The sequence below is a fragment of the Falco peregrinus genome, chromosome 5 (genome assembly GCF_023634155.1).
Source record: "Falco peregrinus isolate bFalPer1 chromosome 5, bFalPer1.pri, whole genome shotgun sequence".
Taxonomy (NCBI): domain Eukaryota; kingdom Metazoa; phylum Chordata; class Aves; order Falconiformes; family Falconidae; genus Falco; species Falco peregrinus.
This window is the reverse complement of record NC_073725.1, coordinates 45,947,040-45,973,537: the sequence shown is the minus strand read 5'-3', so window position 1 is coordinate 45,973,537 and position 26,498 is coordinate 45,947,040. Positions and strand designations below refer to the sequence as shown.

General features: G+C 40.2%; 1 protein-coding gene across 2 annotated transcripts in view; it reads right to left on the bottom strand.

The window, feature by feature from the left end:
- Positions 1 to 26,498, bottom strand: part of GPR158 (G protein-coupled receptor 158) — a 210,278-nt gene that overhangs the window by 114,661 nt on the left and 69,119 nt on the right. For both annotated transcript variants that reach the window (XM_005233875.3, XM_027781744.2), the window contains exon 3: positions 5,910 to 6,012. In XM_005233875.3, the coding sequence (XP_005233932.1) occupies positions 5,910 to 6,012 (103 nt within the window). The remainder of the gene's footprint in view (positions 1 to 5,909; positions 6,013 to 26,498) is intronic.

Below are 26,498 nucleotides of genomic sequence, written 5' to 3'. Positions count from 1 at the left end.
ATTAACTCTGTTTTCTAAGTTACAGCTAGAGCAACAGACCCACACTGACCTCTGAGAGACAGAAGTCACAGTCTCTCCCACCTCCCAATCCAAATCTAAAGTGCTCTGCCTACTGAGTTCACTCTTTCCTCAACATCTGCACTCATGCCAACCTGCTTTTCCATGACACATCTGTTCCTTTATCATTTCCGTAAAGAGTCACCCTTCAATTACCCCAGCCCCAAAAAGACTATTTAATCTCTTTATAAACCTCACATTTCTGAGTCATACGAGACATCTGTTAATATGTTTTTATTGTGGTAACCATATAAATTATTTTCAGTGTAAAAACTTGATTACTGAAATGATATAATTTAAAACCTAAGGTTGTGATATTACTTAAGTCACAAATATTATATGAATACGGGTTAACAACTTTGCATGATCCTAAGCTTGATATTTTTACTTTTTTTCTTAATTGTTCAACCTTGAAAGTTGTTGCAAATGCATTATAATCTGTTTCATCAATCATTTTCTTACATGAGTCATGCATGGAAGTTTCTTCATGTGTATGCTCTTCACATACTACAGGGATAACAGCCAATAAACAGTTGCATGTTGCAGTAAATATCCCAGGGATATGAATTCATAACACAACAGTAAGGCTTTGCTTAGATGTGTCTGGCACCATGCTGTCTGCTGTATACAAAGGAATATCATTGATATGCACCTCCTGCACTGCCAGCTATGACTGATTATCTTTTGACTTTGAAATGATTCTTCATTATAGCTACTATAAAAAAGATCAAAAAACCTGTATCTACTTGGGATTTTACACAATGTGATAACGAATTATTAACAATCCACTTATTTATTTTTTTCTTCTTGCCAAAAAGAACAAACATTTTCCAGACCCTCTAAAAAACGTTCTTGGGAAATAACTGATCATTGTATTTACAACTGATTGGGAGCTTCGTTTGCCCGCACACACCCTTGCCCTGACTACGTGTCTCAGGGCACTGCTGCCCACTGCACAGTTGAACATTTCTGCCCTTTATATCTGGCCCTGTCCCCTCACCGAAGTCAATGTAACATCAATTCAAGCCACAGATGGTACAAGCCAAGCATGAAGTTACTGCCTCTTAGAGCACTGCTAGAGATTTCACTGTGCCATGCCTTCTCCTATCTCGGCAGCTCTTTGGAATTACACATGCCTCCTCCAGTGAAGAAAATCAGTTTTTCCTCCCTCAAAAGATGGCAAAAAAATTTAAACAATGATAAGGTAGATGGACAAGAAGACAATTCTGCTCCATGTATGGCAGCAACAGTTTTAGCACTGATGCAAATGAAATGGAGGCAAACACTGAAAGACTGACTGTGCTGCAGGAGTTCAAAATGAGGATGAGGAAGGTGTAAAAAGTACCGTTCTCAAGGAGAAACAAAAAGAAAAAACTAATAAAATGCAGTAACAAAAAAAAAGGAGAAAACTGAAGAAGAATAGTACAAAGAATTGGTGGAAAGTAGTAATAGGGACACAAACTAACATGAAGTATAATAAGGAAAATGCTTGAGTACTGGGGGGTGGCGGGGGGAACAACAAAAAAAGCTTAAATGCTTCAGTTGTGTCCCCTCTACTGTATTTTATTCTAGCTCTTCTCTCTTTTATCCCAGTCTTATTTTTCTGTCTGATCAGCCCATCTGTTTTTGAAATGGTCTCCTGAGGGCAACTCTTCAACAGCTTTGGTTCTCCTAAGCACATTCTGCTACGCAAAGGGTGCCTCAGCAGCTGGGACATTGCCAGCTGAGATCTTCCTGCAAAGAAAGAATGGCACCACAGACTGCTAAGTGCCAGGGCAGAGATTGCTACCATCCCAAACAAAATCATTCTAGACCCCAGCCAAAACCCAGCAGATGAATACACAGAGCAGACTGCATGCTGAGCACTGAGCAGAACAAGACTGACTCTGCTCCTGTCCTCTAATATTAAAGTAAATTAGGAACAACACCAGTAGCATCAGTGATGCTGCAGTAACACAGTGTGTGTGAACGTAACTGGACCTGTTAGCATCAAAACCTGGTAATTAGCCATAGTCATAATCCTCATCCCTGAAAGAGACCACTGAAGTCAGCGACAGCATTCATATGTGCAAAGATCTGCATGCGTGAGTTCTGTTGAAGAACCAAAACCAAAGGACAAGTGTAAAAAAACGGTAATTCCCACTGAACTGGAAACCCCTCTTGGAACTTTTTATGTGATCATACCACCACTAGAGACAGTGAAGTCCCATATAACCCAGACAGAAGAGCCATCTCTTGCACAAGCAGCTTTTTGCACAGGGCAGGTTCCACATCAGAAGAGCAAGAGCTGAGCAGAATCTCTGCAACGCACGGATTATGCATTACTAAAGAATGAACTTTTAGGTTGAACAAAGCACCGCTGTTCTACTAAGGATCTTCCAATGCAAACCTGATTACCCCATGAGATGGAGAACATAAGTGCTTTGGAGGAGGGTGCTGCAAAAACATTAAAATGTATGTAGTCAGCAGTTAGTCTATTCTACCTATACTGATAATGCTACCTAAACATGAGCCATTAGGAGAAAGTGCATAATCATGTGCTTAGCACTTCCAGGTTAATGCAACTTGCACATGTGAAATAAATTTTTTGCTAAAACCTATTTCTGTCCTCAAAAGAGACCTTGGAAATATGGCAGTAACTCTGTGCCCCACTAGTACCCAGAGTCCTCATTAACTAACGCAGAAAAAATAGAAAGGTTTTACGTATTTTGCCACCGTCAGTTCTGAAGAACAAACTCAGCCTTGGGAGGGAAACACTCTCCTACTTGTCTTCCTATTCAGCAAGAGAACAACCTAAATTTCAGCTGTGCCCCTGCCCCACATACACTTCAGGAACCTGCAATATGTGCAACATCCCTGGGAGCAGCAACACTGTGCTGCTTTCAGTCAGAAAAACAACGAATTCACAGAATTTTTCCTACAGAGGACACAGTTTATGCAACATTGCACCTTGGTGTTCAGGGCCCCAGCTGAGTTTGCAGAGGAGGCCCAAAAGCAGTCTTTTAAGCCTTCCCACCAGCAAACCATGTAGAGTGTCCAACATCCCTGCAAAGCCATTTTATACAGCTATCTTTCAGATTCAAACCAAAACATTCACCTGGACCTAAAGCAGAACCTTGCCCCTGCTTAAAAGTCTGACACTTCAGGCACAATTGTGCCACTGTAGTTACCCGTATTTTGCTGCTGTGCAAAATCCCACTATCATTGAGAAGTGCGTCCATTTCAAGACACAACACACTCAACCCAATTTTTCAATCCACAGAAGTACAAAACTGGTTATTTTTTTCTACCTATCTATCTGCTTGCTTACATCTCGAGATCTGCAAATCTTTCCTGCCTCGTTTATTTTCTTCCACTAGGAATACTTGCTAAACAATTAACAATTCTACTCACTTTCATCTCTTTTATCATCAGACTTCACCAACCTATCTCCACAAAGAGATTTTCAGGTCAGACAGTTTCTGTCAAAACTGCTTACAGGATTCATGTCTAGAATTCCTGTTATTAGCATCATTTTGAATGTGCAAATGCATACTGCAGCCATTTTAACCATGTCACCTTTTCCTTTTTGCTTTTTACAGAATGCAGCTGGGTGAAAGGGCTAAATTCCCTTGAACCACTGGTCTTTCCACCATTATTTCACTCATTTCCAGTCTCACATTAGCTGTCTCACTGTTCACTTTTTGAAATCACCTATAGAGCCTGGGGCAAACTGAGCTGCATCTGCATGAATTAAAGCAGTTCTTTATTACTGACTGTTTCAAAACTCATGTTTATGTTAGCTCACAGTAACACATATTCAAATCAAAGTGGCCCCAGATCATGCAACTGCACATCCTAAAATACCAGCATATGCAAACACTTTCATGAGACAAATTTTACTCTATTCAAAAGCTAAATATCCAACCTAAGGTAAGTGGATCTGTATCAAATCGATATGGGCTTCTCTTACCGTAAATGAAGAAAAAAGGTTATTTGCCAAGAGTTACTTTTCCCATATAAATACAAATTCTGCCATTCTAAATCAGCAGAATCACCTTCCAGCAGAGTCACGCTCTCGATGCTGACTGCAGTTGAAACCTAGGTGGCTAACACATACTAAGCATATACATTTTAGATAGGTGATAGGAGATAAAATGAGTCTCATCCCTAATGATCAATTCTGTTTCAATTTCTAGCCACATTATTTTTGTGTTTTCTGTGGCATTTGGTATGACAAAAATCTAAGAATGATTTTTTTTTTCTCTCATTCAAGGAGTTAAATCCCAGCTCCACCATAACTCACTGCACTGCAAGAGCAACCAAACACCATCCTTACTCTATCAAAAGATTCACACAGACCAGAGAAAAAGCACTATCATAAGCTTGCCTTCTGCAGCACTCCACAACATGAGAAGGGAAACAAACAGTCACCAGGTAAGCTGTTGAACAAACTGTGCTATTTATGCTACATATATATACACACACACACACACAAGTGACATAAATATATGTATCATACATATATATGGGATATACTGAGCTAGGGGTAAGATATCTTGCCCCATCTATAAGCAAACCAGATCAAATTGATAAAAATGGGCCAACACAGGTCAAAGGAACTCAGGACTGCGAACAAATAGGGAATTCTAAAGCTTTCCTAATATTGAAAGTTACTCACCTTTCACCTATAATCCCTGTCACTTTTCACATAAGAAAGAAGAGCTCAAGAGCAACTAACATAGGAAGGAACTTGGAAGATTTATTTGCAGCTCTGTAGCACAGGGACATACTTCTACAAGTACCGTGTCATATAATCCTGCACACGATTTACCGGTACAAAACACCTGAATCTCTGAGTATCACTTAGGTACACATTAAGTATTGAATACTACTAGACATACTTCTATAGTGGAACAGGAACAGCTATGTTCACACAAGGCAGGAGAAAATACATGCTGTCCTTGAAACAGTGAAAGCTGTTCATCACCATTCCCAGGGTATCTCAAACAAACTGCTCCCACGGCAGAAAGCTGACAACATGAACCTTTGGCTAAAGGATGGTGCGAAGAAGCTGGGGATGGTATTCATTTCAGAGCAGGAGGATGCCCTCTTACACCTTCAAGCTACAGCTTTACACACTGCAGCATAAGCTCTACTAGTATAACTGCAACAATTTTGGCACAAATTCCATGCAGAGATTACACTTTGGTCATATGTGAAAGCAACAGGCATCAACATTGGGCATGCAGGTTATGTATTTCCCTGCTGAGTCAACCGAGTCCTGTTTCCCTTAATGTGGGCAACTCAGGCTAAATACCAAGCGATGTGTGCCTGGTCAAGTGTAGGCTACGTGTCTTTTGTATCATACATCCATCCAGACTCTCAGGCCTGACCCATCTCTCATACCTCATCAGCAAGTATTAGAGTTTGAATGCTCTTTTGGATTCTCCTTTGCAAATGAATTAAAATAAAAATAATTAAATTCCATGCAAAGCAAGAAGCTAGTGCATTCTAGTTTATCCTGACCAAAGACAAAATTACTAGATTAATTTCCTCAATACTTGTGCTTGAGCACAGATGCCAGAAACCTCTATTTCCCCATAGCAAGACCTTTTTTCCTGTTTTAAAATTTATTTACAAATCAAATATTCTTCAAATGTTTTACAGGATCCTCAAGAGTATCATGAATGACAAACCAAAGGGCTAGAACTCCTTAAGTGATTATATAATCCAAGAGTTGCAAACCACTGGGATTTTACTATATAACCCTGATGAGGATAAAAAGGAAGCCTGCATTATTAATGCTAGGTCTGTTTTGATTTTTTGTTGTTTGTTTGTTTGTTTTTGTAAACTCAAGCAAAGGCACTTACTCTGAAAGCTGCTCACTGAGAAGATGTTGGGATGATAGAAACCAGCCTTGCAAATACATTTGTAGGCTCCGAGTACAAATCCGAGGCCTTTAATTGGCATGCACTGTGAGAAAAGAAAAAAGAAAAGTCATGCAGATGATCATACAACTGTATACTCAGAAGTACATGCAATCATAAAAACATTACAAGGTACCATGAGCAGACTTCTAAGAATAAAGAGGCACTCCTTCCATCTGACAGTACTTTCTCAGTGACTTTTTCCACAGCCATATATCACTCCAGCTTTTTTTCCCTGTTGTTCATCACCAACAAACAGCAAGTTGTGTTTTTTCCTGGAGAGTTTCCAGCGCTTTTCCCCAGCACAGCAGGTGGGTTTCAGAAGGCTGGAGCTCATGCTACATGAGGAGGAATGTGGCCATCCACAACCAAGCCACCAACCTTCTGCAGGCAGCACATGCTGGTGCCCCCCTCCAATGGCAACCATACCAGAGTGGAGACTGACCCAACCAAAACAAAGCCAACAACTGGTTAGAGAAAATGTCTGCAGACTTAAATCTGACCGAGGTGAAAGAGAGCAAACCTACGCCAATGGGAGCCCCATACTTCTAAGCTCTCTCCTCCTTTTTCGAGGAAGTAACGCGAAACAAGGTTTAACTCAACTTCACTTTTGCTTAATTTTGACATCAGGGCAAGCACAGCAAGTTTATTACAGTGACAGAACATCTACTGTCAGACCATTTCTGTACAACAAATAAGACTCTGCCTAGAACAGAGGGAAGTAACAGTTCAGCAACATAAGGCAGAAAGACTGATAAAACTATTTTCCCCCAACATAACTTACTTCATTTTATCAGATCAAAGTAGGCTACTGTACTAGATGACTTTCCCATCAGTATAGTGGTATCTATAGCATAGGTGTACCTATACCAACATGCCTCCATGAATAGGAACCAGACACTTCTTGAACAATTTAACCATAACACCCTCCGTCCTCGCACTTCCTTCCATTTCACTTGTTTGTGACCTTAGACTATGCTTCAATCTCTAACTGCCTGCCACGGGGAGGGAGATGCAGAGGACAGGTTTTCTGAGTTTCAAAAATCAAACGCACAACAGGAGAGAACAGCCTGCACTGACACTTTAGAAAAACTCATTTTATCTCAAGTTTCACCTTTGTGACATAATTCTGCCTGACATTAGGAAAGCCATTTTGCTTTTCTTTGCCTCAGTCCCCCAGATGGCGTCCTCTTTTCTCCACCCTTTGCCAATCTGATGGCTGTGCATGCAGTGCGGGCCTGGGGTGCTATTGGAAAATGATTAATAAGCAGGTAACCGGCATGTAAGAACACTGAAAATTTATTCAGCCTTTGTGTAAACATGAAAGCAAGAAAAAACTGAAAAAGGCGGCACAAACCACTTTTTTTTCATGCCCCATCTTCACCCTACAGAAATGTGACTGTTGAAAGGATGGAGGACAGGAGAAATCAAAGTGGGATGAGCGTGTGTGCAAGTCTAGTGACAGCAAAACCTCTTTAAACAGGCGCAAAACAGCAGTTAAAGTAGTAAAAAGAATTTTTCAGGGGAAAATTCTGTTCCGCCTTTCTGGCTTCTTGCTTTGTAACAGGAAGGTACATGCTGCTATAGAGACTGCCTTTTCTTTTCGAAGGCAAGAAAGAAAAGTAGCAGCGTCTACTGTATTCAGCGAACACTGCAGCACCTCTAGTACCACATCCATAATGCATTGCCACTGAACAAATTCTTCATATAAAATGTGTCACATGCTTATGTATTTGTTCTGCATTAAAATAAGTGTTTTAACTGAGGTTCCTTTCACACACATCCAATATTCACACCAAATAAAGGTCTGTAACTTTTATTTTATTGTCACTGACCAGTCCAAAACTTGAAAATGAAAAAAAAAAATAAAATCTCAAACTCAGTTATCTCTCCTTGGTCTAGGATATTACCCTTCTTTCCAGTCATTGGCAGCTGTAATGCACACCTTAAGAACCATCCATCAAATTCTGTTTCTTGCAGTCCATGTAATCCCATGCAAAGATGTAATAGGGATCAGAACTTGAGTTTCTTGAGAGGAGGGATGGAGAGAAGGAGGGGAAGGAGTCTAGATCCCTGCAGATGCAATTTCAAACTCTGAAGTTCCCCTGTGCTCACACTGCATGGAAACAGAACTATTTACAGCCTGACTTTTTTTAAGAATTTGCAGCGACCAGGCAGCAAAGAACACTAAATATCATGTGTGCAAAACTGGGGAAAATACTTCTCCTGGAAAGAAAAAAGTCCCTTCCTTTTAGGAAAAAAATTAACAGTTATTAGTATATTAAGCATTTGTGGTAAATGTTACATTGAAAAAGGTAATAAATGAGTAAGAGTTTGCTAGTGTACAGAAGGTTCTTTAGCAAACAAGGTCCAGATTTGTTTAATCAGGGTTCCTTCCTCAGATACAGAGGCTTTTCCTGGCTGTCTGTGGGTGAAACCACACAACATACAGCAGGCACGTGCAAGCAACTTTTGTCCTTGCCCTGGCAAACGGCACCCCAGTTCCAGTGATGGTGCTGGCAGACCCAGAGCCCAAGCCCTGCAAAGCTGTACTAGCTCAGCTACAGCAGCCCCCAGTACCAGTCACAGGCTTCAGACCATCAGAAACAGAGAGACTGAGCAACCCACAACAGACTGTACAGACACAGCCACTAAAATATTAACCTGCTGCTAAATTAATTCAGATTTATAGAACTTAGCACCAAAAAAAGCAGATGTGTGAAAAATATCTGCCTCCACATAAGCAAAAAAAAGAGGAAGCATAAAACTGACCTGGTTTCAGATTTTATTATAAATGTGAAAGCAAAGCTCTGGGAATAAAACCACCATATTCCTGAGTATTTTTCTTCATCAGTGGTCATCAGCTTTTTTAAAATCATGCTTTCTTTAATTCATAAGAACAGCTACCTTAGGCTAGAACAGAAGTTCCATTTAGGCTTGTATCACATCTCTTATGTGCCCAGCAGCCAGTGTCAAGGAAAACGGTGAAAGATGTAGGCTAGCTATTGAGTGAGCCTTCCCCCATACACCCTTCAGGACATCATACTCCTAAATGGAATTTGTATTGCTTTAACTTCCAGCTATTAGTTGTTATAGATGGCTTAGTTACAATTAAGATAAGCTTTATCATAATCTTTGCTAAAAAGAGAGTAACAGGAGTCTATACAATTCACATTTACATTTCACAGCACATTTATTCCACCTGTCTGTTCTCTGGCAGTGTATTTTCAGCTTTACAGTATTAGTATAATGTAACGACTCCTAGGCTTAACATAGTATGCTTTAAATTATACAGTCAGCTCAAAACATAAGATATTCAGTGAATATTTATCTTGAAATTATTTATAAATAAAGAGCTCCTGAATCAACACAGATGCATCTAAAGCAATTAAAAAAAAAGGCTGTATTGGCTTAATTTTATGCTACTCGTTATAAAGGATGAAGTTGGAAAAATCTAATGTGATAAAGAATATCTCTATTCGAAAGAAAATACATCCTTCCAATCACCTGTGCAATTGGCTTGGAAGTCTGAGCCAAACCTGGCATAAGAGAGGCAGAGCCCTTCATCAGATCCGATTAGCCATAAACCAAGTGACAAAGTATTCAGCAGATACACAAAGCAGGTGTTACCTCCACACCAGAAAACAGAAGGGGAGAACAAGGCAAAAATAAAGTAGTTACTGAAGAGAAAACATGTGGCATCATGTCCTGCATGTAATTTAGAAACTCAGATAAACCACTAAATAAAATCTGTCTATGGCATTCTGGAGCAGAGAGGTTGAACCAGTAATTTTAGAATTAAAAAAAAAAAAAAAAAAAAAAAAGACTAAAAATGCAGCCAGCTTTGACTGGGGTATACCAAGTTTTTCAAAGAGCAGGTTTTTAAAACTGTATTCCCACATGTGTACAGCAATAAGGAGGATGTCTCCCTTTTCTAAAGTCAACTCCATGTTTAAAGGATGTAGTAAGAGCAAAGTCATTATAGATAAATTTTAATGGAAATAATACAAATAAGTCCATATTTCTTTGCTCTGGTTAGGGGCAGCACATAGGGAATTTCTAGAAAATGCTACGTACGTAAGAGTCATTTTGTGCCTGGCCCAGGATAGCAGCTGGAGCAGGTTGGTGGTCTGTGAGACCCCAAGAGCTTCTTTCTGATCCTGTTTATCATTTTGTCAAGCATGCCCACTCATAAAAATAAATGAAAGATGACAAAAGTCAGAGTAAAATTCTCTCTGCTGAAATCAGTGATGGCTCTGCCATTGAAAAGGCTTTACCCATTGTGTTTTCTCACGTCATTTACCCTTCAAGAGCAGAGTTTTTTGTTACAGTCTGTTTGCAGCCCCAGAAGTGAACAGTGAGCACATCCATGCATCCGAGGACCTTGTGCATCACCCAGGAGCACCCTGCTTGCCCCGGGACAGCTCAGGAGGCAGCCAGCCTGCCAACAACACTACTCATAAACTTCTCTTCAAATACAACATTCTGTTTCAAAAGGACAGAACAGGGCTGGCCACTTCATAATTTACGCTGCAGGGTTACTTGATAAGCCTCTGTAGCTTTTCTCCTTTCTTCTCAGTGCATTGGTAGAGTTAATTATTTTTAAATTCAAGTTTAAAAATGTGTTTTACAACAACAAGGGACTAAAATGACACTGGGCTGTATAAATCCTGAGTCACAGCACAGAGACAGCTGTCTGCTTAAAGCAAAGGGAGGCATCAGGACAGTATTTGTCTTGATAGTTTGATGCTTTACTAAAAATTCCTCGCTGCTTTTTAATGTGATTTTTCATTATTCTGGTTTTGTTAAGCCATGGGATGACAGTAAATACCAATGGTAAAGAGTCTCAGCTCATCCACACAAGTCATAAATGACATGTGACTACTGACAAACCATGAACAGAAAAGTTAATGTCAGATCACCCCCACTCTGAGCAGGAAGGCATACGCTAAATGTAAGAGAGTGCAGAGTCTTTAACTCTAATTAACCTGTTCTGCAATGTGAATCAGTTTGGTGACCAGGCTGTGTGTCTGAGGACATACGGGACTCACTTCTGGCTCTCATCTCCATCACTCCCATGAAGCCAAAGTTATCAGCCCATTGGTGGACAAATGTGACAAAAAAGCAAGTTGCTAGCGGGGAATTAAAAACAATGGTGGAAGTGGAGCGTTTGGCAAAGAAATGGAAGAGATGAGATCAGAAATATGTACAAATCATGGCACTTGCTTAGAAGACAGCGAGAGAGGAACAAGTTTAATTTAGCAGTGTTTGAAAGCAGGTGACTTGGGGGCCACAATGGGGCTAAGCAGCAGAAAACTCATCCAAGCTGTTGTCATGTATATGGAGAACCCAAGGTCAGCTTAAAAACTGTCCTTCCCATAGTTGGGATCCTTTACAGAAGGATGAAAACACAACAATTACAGCAATTTTCAGAGAACGGGTAACTTGGACACTCAAAGGTTCTCAGCAACGTCAATGTTTAAGACAGATTTTTCATTACTGCTGACAATACCTGTGCCGGCTACAATCAAGCTACCTAAAAAAATAATCATCTCTTTATATGACAGACTGGCATTGTCATTGGAAACCTGAATATCGTTTTAGAACACATCAAACTTCACTTCTGATTAACAACAAACTTACAATTTCTTCTCTCCTAGAAAACTGCACAGCAATTACAGGGGAGCCTGTTAACAGACACCAAACGGACTGATGGTTTTATAGCCATTACATAACACAGTGTGATTAATTTGAAGGCACTTTCTCAGGGCCAGACTTCCTTGGCTTTGAGGATAAATGGAGACATTTTTTACTATCAGCACAGGTTAAACTGCATTTAGAGCAAAGACTAATTCACTTCCTACCTACACTGGAGAGAATTCTCCTTATACGGAATCTCTACCCCTTTTTCCCTGTCACTAGGATAATTTTATGCTTTATACATGGGCAATACTGGAAATACCAAACATTGTCTGCAGAAGACCTTCCACAAGCTGTCAAGGAATATGCCAAAATACAGAGGTCCTTCACCGCTGGACAATTGGTTCTGCCAACTACTTTTGAATCCATCTGTGACTTGCCAATTCAGTGCTGCAAAAGTTTGCCTAGAAGATGTAAGACACAGTAAGATGCGATTAAGAAAGCTTGCCAAAACCTGCAAGAATGTGAGGCGTTTCCAAAAACATTTTGGAATGTTTTGGTGGGGTGAAAAGCTGGATCTATTCCTGATCCCCATGAAGGGTGCAGTTCTGAGCAGTGGAGTACTCTTTCTCACCTATCCATATTTCCCTGAATTATTAACAAACTAGCAGAATTTTGCAATGTTTTAAAAAATGCAAACCCCCTCTATTTTGAATTACCTACCGATTTTAACTTTTTTTAACCAAATTTTCACAGTTGACCAGCCTCTGTCAATAAATGCGATACCCGCACTGTGACAATACAAATTACTTTCATTTTGAAAGCCATTTTGCATGTTTATAAACTTTATTAAAAATGTTTATTTACAATACTAAGAACAGCCATTTACATTTTCTTCTAAAGGCCGATAGGAAATACTAGAAGAGCCAGTCCGAGCCAGTAACTCAACAAGATAATTGTGGCATTTAAGCAAAGAAAACTCATTCAGAATAGGAAAGGGTAATAGAGGGTGCATGGGAATTGCACAGCTCATCTCACAGAGGGGCATGGCCAAACATCTTGTAGACTGTGCCATTCTTTAGAAAGAGCCTGACTCTTAAAGCACCGCCAGCATGGATAGCCTGCTGGCCCTGCTGGTTGGAAAGGGAAAAGGTTTCCTATAGCTTATACAAAAGCTAACCAATAGCTGCTATAATCAATGGGTAATTTAGACGCATAATTCAAAGAAGCAAATATAATGGTGGAAAAAAGTGCACAATATTTTAATGTTAACCCAGACAATATCGCTAAACCAACATTTTCCAGCCAGCTGCTGTACCTGTCATTTATACTGCATTTCCCAGCAACCATTAATGTAAGTTACCTCTTGACTATTACATGTTATTTTTAGGCTAATTCCACACACCAGCAAGACATATGTGATCACCCTGGAAAAGGTGTGTAACAGTTTGTGTCTGTCTGCCCAACCAACAGTAACTTTTGGACCTACTGCCTGGTTCCAGACAGTACAGTAGGGGTGGGAAGCCTACTAAGTTCCCCCAAACTTCATGAAAACAACATCCTGGCAAGAAGAGATACCCATCAGTGTCCCTGCTGAGGGACAGACTACATCATGAGGACATACCTTTCATTAGACACTACAGAATGCTCCTAGAAATGCCACAGCCACAAGAAAAGCTTTAGCCAGCACTGGTGCATTCTTAGACGTCAGTTAACAGCATAAAAAAAATGCATTAAGAGACCAAGCTGCACTAATCTGATGTTCCTGTTCCTTGGCATTCAGTCCAGCTTTAGGACAAGTTGGCCCGTTTTTATAGAGGTTGTTGCTACTTCAGACTGCCAGGAGTCTTGAGTCCAACTATGTGAAGTATAAATGATGCTCCTAGTCACAAAATAATTTCTTACTGAGATTCTACTTGAGTATTTTGTGTGAAACATGATTGAGAAGATGGCTGTATTAAGGATCTAAATTTTAGTATCTTTGCTGAATTTTGTGGTATTCTTTCTTTTTATAGTAGTGCAACATTAGACAGCAATTGAATGAAACCTCACTGGTACTTGAATGAAGACACAGCACCTTTTATCACAAAACATGGTCCATTAAATGAGTTTTTCTGTTTACTTGGTAGTCATTGGTAAAACAAAACTCCCAGTTAAGTTCTTTCCATCAGCAGCATGCACTCTAAAAGCATATTTCTTTCATTCAAGAAGATGGTCACGTCCTGCAGCAGCATGACTTCACGACTGATCAATATCCTTTTATTAATTTTGCTTTATTCTGGATTGTAGCCTCTACAGTTTGACAATGTGTCAGCTCATCAAGAAAGTTAGTCTTGCTTACAAGATAGTACCAGAACTTGAGTTTTTCTACTTGTCAAAAATATCTCCGTGTTCCAGCCACAACTGTCCCATCCTCAAGGTTGGGTTGTCCCTCAGAACTGAAGTTCAGAGCACAGTCTCTAGGTTTAACCTATGATCTGAGCTCTGTTAAACCAGATTCCTTTTGATTGCTTTCGATCTTATAATCCGGCTTCTTTCAAAATTTCATCTATCAGAGGTAACAATGATTTTGTGACAAAGACATCAGCCCTCCTCTTGCCTAAGACAGTCTGCAGACTGTCAGACTACTCGGGACCATCATAAGGGTCATATCGCAGTCAGAAGAATCACCATATTGTTGCTGTCAGAAGAAATTCCTCCCAAACTCCCATTACTTGACAGTACCAGCTTCACACTGATCTTCAAAGCCTGGGGCTGTATACTCACTCATTAGAAGGCACAAGCCCCACAGAGGTGCTGCATATCCCTCTAGCATGAAAATACAGCACCCACTATCTGCCAGCTATTTGCTGGCTCATTCAGCCTCTTCTTCAGCACTAGGCCAGCACAAGGGCTTTAAAAAATGTATTTAGACTAGACACAGAGATATACTTTTGGGTAACAAATCAGAAACAAAAGGTAATAACTAAAGCTAATACGAAACAGCAATATGCTTAATGAATTAATACCCGTCTAGTTGCTTACCGATTCTCATGCAGGACACCAGAGAGATATGCTAGAGTATACCATGAAGTCCTGGGTTTTGCTTCAAATGCTTGTTGCTTTCACACAACCTTTATTAGCTTTGACGAAAAAAGCCCTAATTTCGAGTAGTAACTGTTCTACAGGTAAGCTCTCACTTCTAGGTCTGAGGCTAGCCAGAGAGCTGGTGATCCAGCTCCCTATCTGGAGCCACCATATTCTAAACAGACACCTTGAAAATCTTTCCTCTGTTCTTCTGCTTCCCTTATCTCAATCTAAATTCTTATTTTTTATCCAAAGCCAATGTAGACTTGATGACTCATATCTCACTCCTCCACCGCCTTCTGGAGCTGGAGGGTTTGGCCATGAATGTAAATTCCTTGGAAGGCTCTCTCTAAATGACCATTTTTGATACTTAATGATACTTCTCTCTGCCCATCATTATTTTTCCCTCAGGCTTGCACTTAATCCAACAAAGCTATACCTGTGCCCCAATGATTAAAAGCCACTTTTGCCTGTTCTGCTTGACTGCCATTTTCTGCCCAAGCTGAACTCCTTCATACAAAGCTACAGCCAGCCTCTGTCTAACATTACAAAAGCCACCCATTATAAAGTTCTCTAAAGCTCGTGGTAGAACACCAGCTTTGACACAGATCTGTAAGAAGCATTCTTATCTTAACAGACTGAGAAAAAACTATTGTGTCTAGACATGTATATAAAAGCAAATATTCCCTTGTCCTGCCTCCAACAGGGACCCCCTGTGTTACAGAGTCCTCTCGTTATCCACAGAAATTTTAGGTGGTTGTCTGCTGGAGCACATCGCCCATAGCTTAACGGGTCCCAGAGCCCTGCTGGGGCTTCAGGTCAGTGTTACGCCAGGGACCTCAACGGAGCAGCCCAGACTCACGAGTGTGCCAAGGTGGCTTAAAAGCTTGGCAGTAGCCCTCCTCCCTTGTGAGAGCTCCAAGCAGGACAGCTTTCATCTTGTATAAATCTGAAGTGTAACTAATCTCTACTACAGAAGTATAGCCATATTTAATTAATCCTCCAAGATGTACAACAATACACACACCAACATGAAGGCTAAGTTCAAATCTAACCTGGAAGGATGAAGTATACTTTTAGTTTTAATTTGTTTGGTACTCCACTTTCCCTTGGTCCAGCAACGCACCATTTTTGAGCCAAGGTCCCAAACTGGCAGACAGTTTAACCAATTCTAAAATGAGTTCCCTGTTAACACCAATGATAGACAGCAAGACCACAGAGATACAGGAAAGATGACATGCCAGCATGCAGCAGGAAGCCAAAGCAAAGCATCAAACAATCTCTGGAACCAGAAACTCTGAAACTTTGTATTCCTTCTCCTGGCAGGGTAACTAATGATAACACTACGTGAAAAGCAAGCAACTGCAAATTTGGAATTCCGCTTCCTAGGGATCATTAAGAATGTCAAAAAATTCTTACAGTTTACCTGCACCATAGTTGTATCTTCCTCAAGTACTTGCAATATACAGTGGCAGAAGGGTAACACTAAAACACTGGAATCAAAGTGGCCTTCAGGCAGTAAGGTACCTATAACCCACCGATTATATTTAATGAACTTGCATGAAAACAGAGCCTAATGAATAAAGAGTAACATGGTACATCCATTGGAAATAAAGGAAGCTGGAGTTTTCTTTCTATTTTTCAGTAGCTACCAGGAGCTGGTTCACAAAGCAAGGTGGACTGGATATTTTCTGACATCATTAAAAAGGAATTTTTCTATTATTAATTATAGAAATGCACCTCTTGTTTTCAGAGCTCTCAGAAGCAACAACATCTGTTAGCAGTACCTTGCAGCCATATAAACCTCAGCAGACAGTAAGATACTTGGAAGACTCTGCCTCAGACTCAACAAAATGTCAACTTTACTTTCCATCTGACAGAGCAAACCCATTTTATTGGAAGCCACTACAGAAACAGCACCGAAGACCTGCCAGCCTTAATGTGACACATGCATGAACACATAAAAGCTCACCCTCGCTCTGTATCATCTCACTTTTTAACTCTCACTTTGAAATCACTTAAAAGAGGCTGCAACACAGTTATTGCTTATACTGAGTGGCATAATCCCTGAGATCAATGAAGTTAAAGCCAGGACAAATGAAGGCAGAACGAGGTCCTGTTAGACATGCATAGATTTCAGTTATGTAGATATTACAAAGGTGACAGTGGAAAAGGAAACAACTCCCAGGTTAAGACGAAAATGTTTGGTTAGTAACCTCATTAACCTGCAGTTAACGGCATCAGATTTAGTTTCATATTTATAGATAAATAACGCTCACCTGTCTTCCTGGGTTAACAATGCCACAAGAACAACATTATAGCACATAGGCTTGTAAAATTAACTAACTTTTATGTTTTGTGTTACTGGTCTCCCCTCTCTGTCCTTTCTACTCTTACTCTGATGCACAATGCAACATATCACCACAGATGTGAGACTTGCGACCTGACTCCCTAGAAAAGTCTCCCAGCTCACCCCAGGAATGAGACAGCAGACTCTCATTCCCAACACTTAGGAAGCAAGAGGCAAATCCAGGCACCAGCCTGCTCAGCAGTCTGAATAGCCTTCCCAGTTCAAATACATTGACCAGTACTTTTCCAAATTTCCTAACAGAACAAATGGGACACAGATCAGGTCTTCCAGATTTTCATTCTGAGACTTCCAAAGTTCCATCTCAACCATTGACTTCATTAAAACAAAAAAAACCTCCTGAAGGTAAATTGTATTAGCATGTTTCTGTATAGTAAGCAAATTATAAACCAGTCAAGCTTGATGACAAGAGTTTCCATGGAGTTTTCTTGAGTCTGAGGCAAACTTTACTGTCATTGCTTCATATATTTTTTGGATTCTATATACAACAGTTATAATTCTATAATACAGTTAATACAATCCTATAATATGATAACTATATCTAGAAGTTAAAAACTTAGTTATCATATGATAACATTGTATCTGCTATATTACAGAATTACGTAGCTGCATGAACGGACCATGGCAGAAGCTTATGGTGAAGTCTACTCTCACTCACATCAACCTTCCAGAGACGCAGATGCAAAAAATGTAATGAAAACCCTTAAACACAGAAGCAATATTTTGAAAGCTCAAGAAACTCAGAAACATCAGCTGAAAAAGCAAAGCACTCTCTATGAGCAGCATGAAAGCCCTGCTGAGATGCAGAGCCTGCATGCTTCAGGGTCAAGTTTGGAGGTTCTTGATAAGGTCTGAAACGTTCAGAGGCCCATAAGCATCTGCATGAGCACTCCAGAACAAATACTTCAGCTGATTGTCAATATGACTTTTTTGCTTACAATCCTTACCTATCTCTCACCAGAAAAATGTTTCCTTCACTGACCTACAGGTTTCTTTTTTGCCTGTCTTGCAAATGATACATCTTTCTTATTTCTTATCTATGAACTTCTCAGGGGTGGGGGAATTTCTTTTTTGATCTCACTTGCAAACCCCCAAGGCATCTCAAGGTTAGGCATTTCATACAGCTTTGTACCATGAGAAATGTTTTGGTGAACCATCATCCTGGTATAGATGCCAGGATATTTAGTCAGTATCGTACCCATAAGGAAGTATGGTAAGTAACAAAAAAGAAAGAAAAAAAAAAGGATCCTCACTCTAAAAAGTACTAACTTGCTCACTATAATGCAAATATTATTAAAGTATTCCCATGACATAGAGGTTACCTGACAAGTAACATTGTGCTTGGATTTTGCTATAATTCCTTGCTATCTTTATTAGCTCATTTGAGACTGGTATGCTGCTTATAATTACCCTGACCTGTAAAAAGACCCTGTTAATATTGGCAGCAATGCTGGTACTGGCAGAGCAAGTTATAGATCCTGAAGTTAATTATATTCAAAGTAAAGTAAATTTGGGAAACATATTGAGATGCGCTCAGCATTTGGCCGCTTTTCAAATTACAATCTACTGTAAATGCACAGCTTCATTTCCCCAATGAACTTTTATAGGCTTGTGTTAGAACAACTAGCAGTTTTGTGAAGGAGAAGTTCCCTGGGAAAGGACCAAATATAAAGAAGTGAGCAGGCAATTAAACCACTCCACCTACAGAACGCACCCTTCCACCAGCAGCCAGGTGAGTGCCAGTGCCCCTTCATCTGCCTCCAGCTGTCACATGTGGGAGAGGGGAAGGATGGGCATTTGTATATTGAACCCTTTGTGCTTTTTCTCATCATAGTTTCCACAGCTTCATGACAGATGATTTAACACAGAAATACTTCTTTCAATGGCACTCTTTAGCACCTTACAAAATTTGAACCCAGGTATGCGTAGAAACTATTAGTATCCAGAAAACTGTCTCCTTTCTAGAGATATGTTACAGGTTCCTCAGTCACATCTCGTAACTCCTATTGTAAGACTCTGAAATAAACAGAGTCTTAAAAAAAAAAAAAAAAAAAAAAAGACGTCTCATCTTTCATTAATCTCTTAGTAATAGAAGTAACTACTGTTAATTTAGAATAATAAAAATGATATAAATTTACATAAATACAACCATATAAAGTTAATATAAAAAAATCCATAACTCACAATTAGCCACCAAATAAACCTGTTTTCATGTAAATCTGCATTGAAAATAACAGAAATAACAACTAGAGTGGAAATTTAAGATCACCATCTATAGCTAAAGCAACAACGTGTCTCTGACATTTAAAATGTATTTGAAATACTCCTAATGACATTAATAATAACTCACACTTTTTTAAAAAAAAAATCATTCTGATTTTAGTAACGACTCTATGCTGCAATGTACTACAGCACTCACTTTGCAACATATATCCTCAATGAATCACATCTTACTGCATATAGTCTATATATTTTTCATTTAATAGCTCTAGGTCTCACAGATCAGTAAATTTTAAAATTGTTGTTCTAATTGGTAACTGCTGACTTGCTCAGTCAGTACCCTCATGGGTTACTTATACTCAAGTTAGAATTTGGATTAAAGGATGGTTTGGCAATGAGAAATTTCTAACTTTAAGAGTGTAATACAGAATAATATCAAGTAAAATTCCAACAAAATGTAGATACAGTTGAATATACGCATGTAATCTGTGAGTGGAGATGACGGGAACAAGTCTGTACCCAGAAGACAGCCCGCTGGAGAAGCAGACGGGGCTGCAGCCCAGCCAAGTACCTGGGTGGTCTCCTTGCCTTCCTGCACAAAGTTAACAGAGCTGATACATGCCCTCAAAAAAATCACATCAGTTGAACTAGCGTTTTCACGAAAACCTCTTTCCATCAGAAAAACATAGCTATGTTCCTCTTATTTTAGTTTCTCTCACGTCAAAACGAACAATATAGAGGAAGGGGGGGAAATTCAGTGTATCTTATCCCACAGACCCCATCCAGTATCTTCCTCCATGATACTATTTCCCCAACCTTGTAACCTCTAAATCTTCCAGACAAAGACATTTATCCTCACAGGCAGTTGTGCTGCTGAACCTCAAACTACAGCTGAGGAAACACATTTGAAGAGCAAACCAGCTTTTAGTGGCATAATATCAAAAGCAACTGAAAATACACAGTGGTTCATCAAAAAGGACAATTCTTCAGGAAATTATTAGTGGTTATTTTCAGAAACACACTAACGTGCTCAGAGCTGCACAGAACAAAAGACGTATACTGTCTGTCACGTGAAGTTTATTGTAACAGATACTTGAAAGACAAAATGAGAAGGATTCAACTCTGTTCTCATTTGCCTTTATTTTAAATGAAACAAAATTCCAGTAACTCCAGTGCTTTCCGCCACCTCACTGAAATTACTAGCTAATGATGCTAGAATCAAATCCACTTTGCTTCATTCTGCTTTTATGCTTTAATTTATACTCAATTGCTTTTACATAAATTCATTTATTGAGATTACTAAGATATAAACCTTGAAGAATGAAGACCACCATGGCCTGAAGTGCCACCCATGATGCCAGCTTCCAGCAGATTCCAGAAGGACCCAAAGGTAAGGCAGCCTTGCTGCTATTGCCAATTAGCAAACAACACTCATTAAGCCACATGATTTCCCAGATCCTTAGCAAATTCCAGCTTTATCAGTGAATACTTTCCTAAAATTGTTTAATCCTCAAATGCTGTTTTCCAATTCACAGTTTCAGCAAGCTCCTCTCCTGGCTGTAAAGTGTAAACTTGCCTTGAGATGCCAAACAATAGCCAAGTTTTGCCACTGAAACAGCTGGATGTCAGTGTTAACAGGTGGAAAAAATCCCTGAGCTAATCTTGAAGTCAACAAAGTGTACTATGGGATCTCTGAGGGAGGGAGGGAGTTACATGATTTGTGACTATTAACAGGTAGTTTTGCTGAACACCCTGCTCACCATGATCAATGCCAGGACAATTATGCACACAGCCTGAACTTCACTGGCAGAACTAACAAAGATGGGCTTTTCCCAAGAAAATCAAAAGAGCCTTTGGAATACCTATTTGTAGCATCACCTGAGATTACAGAAAAAGCTGGTTCAGAACGTAACACTGGGCCGTGGCCTGATTCACATCTTTATTAGACAACCAAAAATAGCTATTAGGCTGCAAAAAGCCACTGTCTCAAAAAAAGCACTTCCAGCGGCAGAACTTCTGACAGCCCAGAGTCAGCTTTTCACTTTCAGTAAATTAACCGGTTTTTAGGCAGCAGTTACTCAGAGCTGAGCTGTGAGAATTTGACTGTTTCAATAATCACCCAGATCTTTCCACAGACAATATTCTCTCCCTTTTATCATGCAAACCCACCATACTTTTCATGTCATAACTTGTTTTTCATGTGAACTGCCCACTGGATTGGAAGGGCCACCTGCTGCAACACACAGGCTGGGTCTGCCCTTTCCCCCTCCCGCCTGCAGTCCCATTTGCTTCCTTGGGAGGTTTTTCTACCTGTGCAACCCTGAAATGGTGCCAGTTAAAGCTCCCTCTTCTCTGCCCTGGTTCACATACCCCTTTATTCCACTTTTCTTTCTGGTCTAAGACACACTTCTTAATTTATAGAAAAATTGTAGGACATTTGCTAAATTTTTTAGGCTGTCATCCCAACACTGACAGTCATTACACACATATCTTTAACTCAATGTGTCAGCAACTCCTTAGAAATTAGAATTGTTAGAATATTTTTCTTATTAAGAACATGCAGTTTTCCATCAGGCTATTTATTATGAAATTTCATCTTTTAAAATAACTTTGCAGAATTCTATTAAACTTATTGTCCAAACAAATAACCTCCTGCACAGAGGTAAGAGGCACTCCCCACTTGAAGACACTAACTTTAGATATATTTTCTCCTCATTTGCTCTCAGAGAAGTAGGTGTCATAGGTGCACAGGTCTTAATGCCACAACAGAAATTCCTTCTTTGCATGGGAGATTCTGTCATCTTCTCTGCGCTGGTTTGCTTCTTACTCTGAAACAGCCCCTTGGATTTTCCCGGTTGCTTTGCTGGAGAAGAAACTACCAAAATGAGCAAGACAATCAAAATATAGCCCTAGAATAAGTTGCATAACAAAACTGTTATCCTGCTATCTGTGGAGATGTCAAGCATTCCTCAGCTTTTGGAAAAATCATTTATATAAATACTTAAGGCCTCAAAGCCAACACATTTACCAATCATTTAGACATAATCATCTTGTCACTTACATACAGCTCAACAAACATGTCATTGGGGAAACCCTACAGTGTAATTAACATTGCGTTGAATGACAACTGAAGAAAAACATTATAAGCGCTTTCATTCAAACCTGAAAGGCAGTATCTAGTATGACAACACCCGCTTCACCAGGAAGATTGATTTTACCCATTATTATTCTTAATTGTACACATGTAGCTTTCAATTTAATTTCACTGAGTGCTTTAATTGCGGCTTGGCTTTAAGGTTTTCTGTTTAGCAGTGCAGTCCAAAGTTTTATTCTCAGAAACACAAGAGATCAAGCCATGTTGCCTGATGGCACAGTCACCAGATCCAATGGTCAGAGGAGAGAAAAGAAAGAGAAAAACTTACTGTAGTTTTTATGAACCTTCAATTTTGTAGGTAAAATTCTAAAAAGAAACAGGAAGTGCCAGTTGCACTCCAACAATCATGGTAATTTTCCTAAATATACTGTCTAGTCTTCCCAAGGAACTGTGGCCTCAAAAGGTCTTACTTTGCTGTCAGTGTCGTAAAATTTCATAGAGCAAAGCAACTTGCAGTCATGCTTACCTATGTGCTATTTCCTCTACATTGACTGCAGAGATGTAAACAGAGCTTATCTGCTGATGTACCACTTTAAAACATACACACAACTGTTCTCTAAGCAGCACAACAGCCCAAAGCTCCGATGCAGAAAGGTCTCACCAGCCTATCTGAACTCTGCATAAAATGCTATTAGTGTCTGATTAAATATTAATTACAAGAATGTCGTTGCACAGCATTTAACTGGGGAAAGGCCATTAGTGAATTGCAATTTTTCTGCCAAAAAATACCTAGCGCAGCACAATGTTACTTTCTGCCCTGTTTAATACGGATCACAAGTAGGTAGTAGGCAGCCTGAAAGCATCAGTCCCATCCAGTGGCAAAGGCTGTGGTCCACTGACCTCCCCACTTCAAACCAGGCAAAAATCCTGGCTGAAAAGCATGCCTGGGAGACACGAGTACTATTTGTTTCAACAGGAGCAAGAGCAAAACGTTCAGTTTCAAAGAGAAGCCAAGCCTGTGTGCAGCGAGCCAGTGCCACAGCTGCTCCCAACCTTCCCTGTGCTCCCCCTCCCCTCCTGCCTGATGGAGGTTCGGGGTGCCTGCCCTCACACCCCAGCTGCCAGCTGCACAGGGGTCCCTGCCAACCACACATGGACCATGGCCATCCTTCTCCAAGAGGGAAGGACATTTCCAGCTATCTACACATATTTTGTGCAGTCATCTTAACCAGCAGATCAAGCTATGGACCCTTCCCACTCCCCTTTCCTTGCTCAGCTGCTGCCTGCCCTGTCCTGGGGAAGGGCATCAGCTTTGCCCACGAGTGCTGCCAGCAGCTACACAGCTGTGACACCGTTTTTTCTCCTAACAAACTTGTGTCATTTGATGGATATATCATAAAGAATTGAATTCTACCAACTGAAAGCAGAACTAGAGCCTCCATTGAAAAATTGGGGTCGTTCCTATTTTGCTAACTTACAGTGATAACATATGGGCTGAAGGAAAGCTCTAGCACTACATTGCAAAATAAGAATTGTTTGGGTCATATTTAAAATATTTAACTGTTGAATCTGCTCCACTGAAAAATACTGGTGAGGAGAGGGAGAGCTTAAATTCTGTATGATTAAAACATTCAAGAATGGCTGCAGAAATGGTAGCCTCCCACTGGAAAACCGAGGAGTTCCTACTGTGGTACAGTAGGCATCACACGTTCAGGTCCTTCCCTTGTGTTGAAGGACCCAAACTTGCATCTCCCATCCCCAGAGACTGTTCTAGCACTCAGAATTGTTCTGGGAGTAGTCTCTCTCAGACTTGCCAGAACACTGTGTGATACTGATCTCTGGGAATTTTAGTTCAAGTCTCTGAATGTGCCTTAGAAAAAGCATCTCACCTCTCATATGCACCCTTTAGCTACCAGGCTACTGATCCATTCACACCTCCTCAGTGCTTCCACGCCATGTGGCAGCACTTCATTTAAGTGATTTATTATGTGACAGTAGTAGGGTAGAGTCAAAGTGTAAAATTTACTTCCCATTTCCTCACACTGAAGCATTCCCCTTACATTTTAATTTTTTTTCCCCACACACTTCTCTCCTGTTCAAGGTGCCCTCTGGGTTTTCACATGTTTCAGTAGAGCACGGAAATATTTTATAGCACTCACAAGAGCACCAGATGGCAGAGAGACATGATCCCTGCCGCAGGAACTCACAGCCTGGAGAAGCAGGCAAGAGTGAGGCAGCAGGACACCAGCAGCAGTTTGGTGTCACAATTTCTGACCTCTGGGAGATGCCTTTCCCAGCCTTTCCCACTTAGTGCTGGGCCCTCTCCTATATGCCTTCCAGAGCCCTTGCCTCGCAAGAGGCATCTTTACAGCCCTGAGTTGTGCCTGCAGGAATTGTTCTGCTGATCTCGGGGTTTTTCCACCTTTTAAATTTCCTTCAGTCTTTTTCTGCTTCTGGCTTTTCCCTCCTTTTCCATTCCTTTTTTAGATTGCTTTGATATGACTAAAATCAAACCTATTATAACTTTTGGTTAATGAATGAAGGACAAACCTAATCACATTGTTCTTCCCTGTAACACAGGACACGTGAAATGCTTAAGAATTAAGTCATCAAGCAGAGGCTTATGTGAGCTAACTATTTTTTTCAGAGAAACCTATGCAATCAAAGGACACTAGCTCAGAAGCGTGTTTAGGTTGGCTGGAGAAGCTGGGCATCCTCAGTCAGGATGAACCAGCTCCCTACAACTCTGTACCACTTCTCTCAGCTTCCCAAGGCACTTCCTCTCAAGCGATCTGTATCACCATATTTTCAGTACTTTCTGTGTCTTCACAGCGGCTGCTAATGGAAAGCTGGTAATCTCCAAGAGGGTTAGAAATGAGGCATGCAACCTGGTAGAGCACCATCACAGTAAGAGCTCCCAAGGGTTCTGTGGGAAGTGCTTTTCCCACCTGGGGCCTGTAAAAAAGCCAGTGCTGCAAATAGCTCCACGTGCAGAAGTATGAAACTATCGTTGGGAGAAGAATTTGAGAACATTTTTTCACTCAGCTCACTCTTTGCCTGCAGCTAACTCAAATACATAGGAAATTGCTCCACATGATCCAACTTCCTCAGTTTCTACGCTGGGTTTTAGAGCAACAGAACAAGCTGAGCTTGTCATTTTTTGCTTTAGTTGTTGCCTCTACATTAAATAGGTTATGCTGAATGCTGAGGGAGAGTGAAGAAAAAAAAAAAGATTTCTTCTTCTTAAGTGTTGTCAGTGTAGGATTAGCCTACTAGGAGAGGAATGCCAAGAAACCTCTCACTGGGCAGCCTGGATTCAGGCACTCTCAAGCTGCAGACACCCTGGGAGAACACAGGCTTTTATTTGCAGATACACTTGATCCTAGCTTACACTTGTAATTATTTGTCACTGCTCATCTTCATAGAAATGAAAGGATTTACACCTTTTATATAACTGGTTTAGAATAATAGGTAAGAGTTTGATGAATTTTCAACCTTATCTTAAAAAAAAAACAATTAGAAGTGTTTAGTCTGCATTATCTAAAAAGCTGCCAGAGCAGAGAAGCAAACAAACCAGTATTATTTCCCCTTCTTTTACTAATGCATTATGACCTGCATACTTTGATATTTAGCTATACACTTTTCAAATTGATAAATGGAGAGCTGCAATCACTACTTGAACATTACATCTAGGATTACTGTGCTGTTTCTCAGGAGTCACAGGGAAGATTTTTAATACATATTTTCTCTTGTAGTGTTTCTCTCCTTTCCTATGTTTTTCAACTTTCTACTGCAGTATTTGAAAACAAAACCACCCAAGAAAGCCCAACAATTAATTCCAGAAGCAGTGATTACAACAGAAAGTTGGTATAATAGATTTAAAATGAGCTAGCGCTCCAAATGCCCTGTCTTTCACAGTCAACAGTCACAAATCATAGAATCATTCAGGTTGGAAAAGACCTTTAAGACCATCGAGTCCAACCAGCAACCTAACACTGCCAAGTCCACCACTACACCATGTCCCTAAACACCACATTTACATATCTTTTAAATACCTCCAGGGATGGTGACTCAACCACTTCCTTGGGCAGCCTGTTCCGATGCTGGATAACCCTTTTGGTGAAGAAATTTCCTAATATCCAAT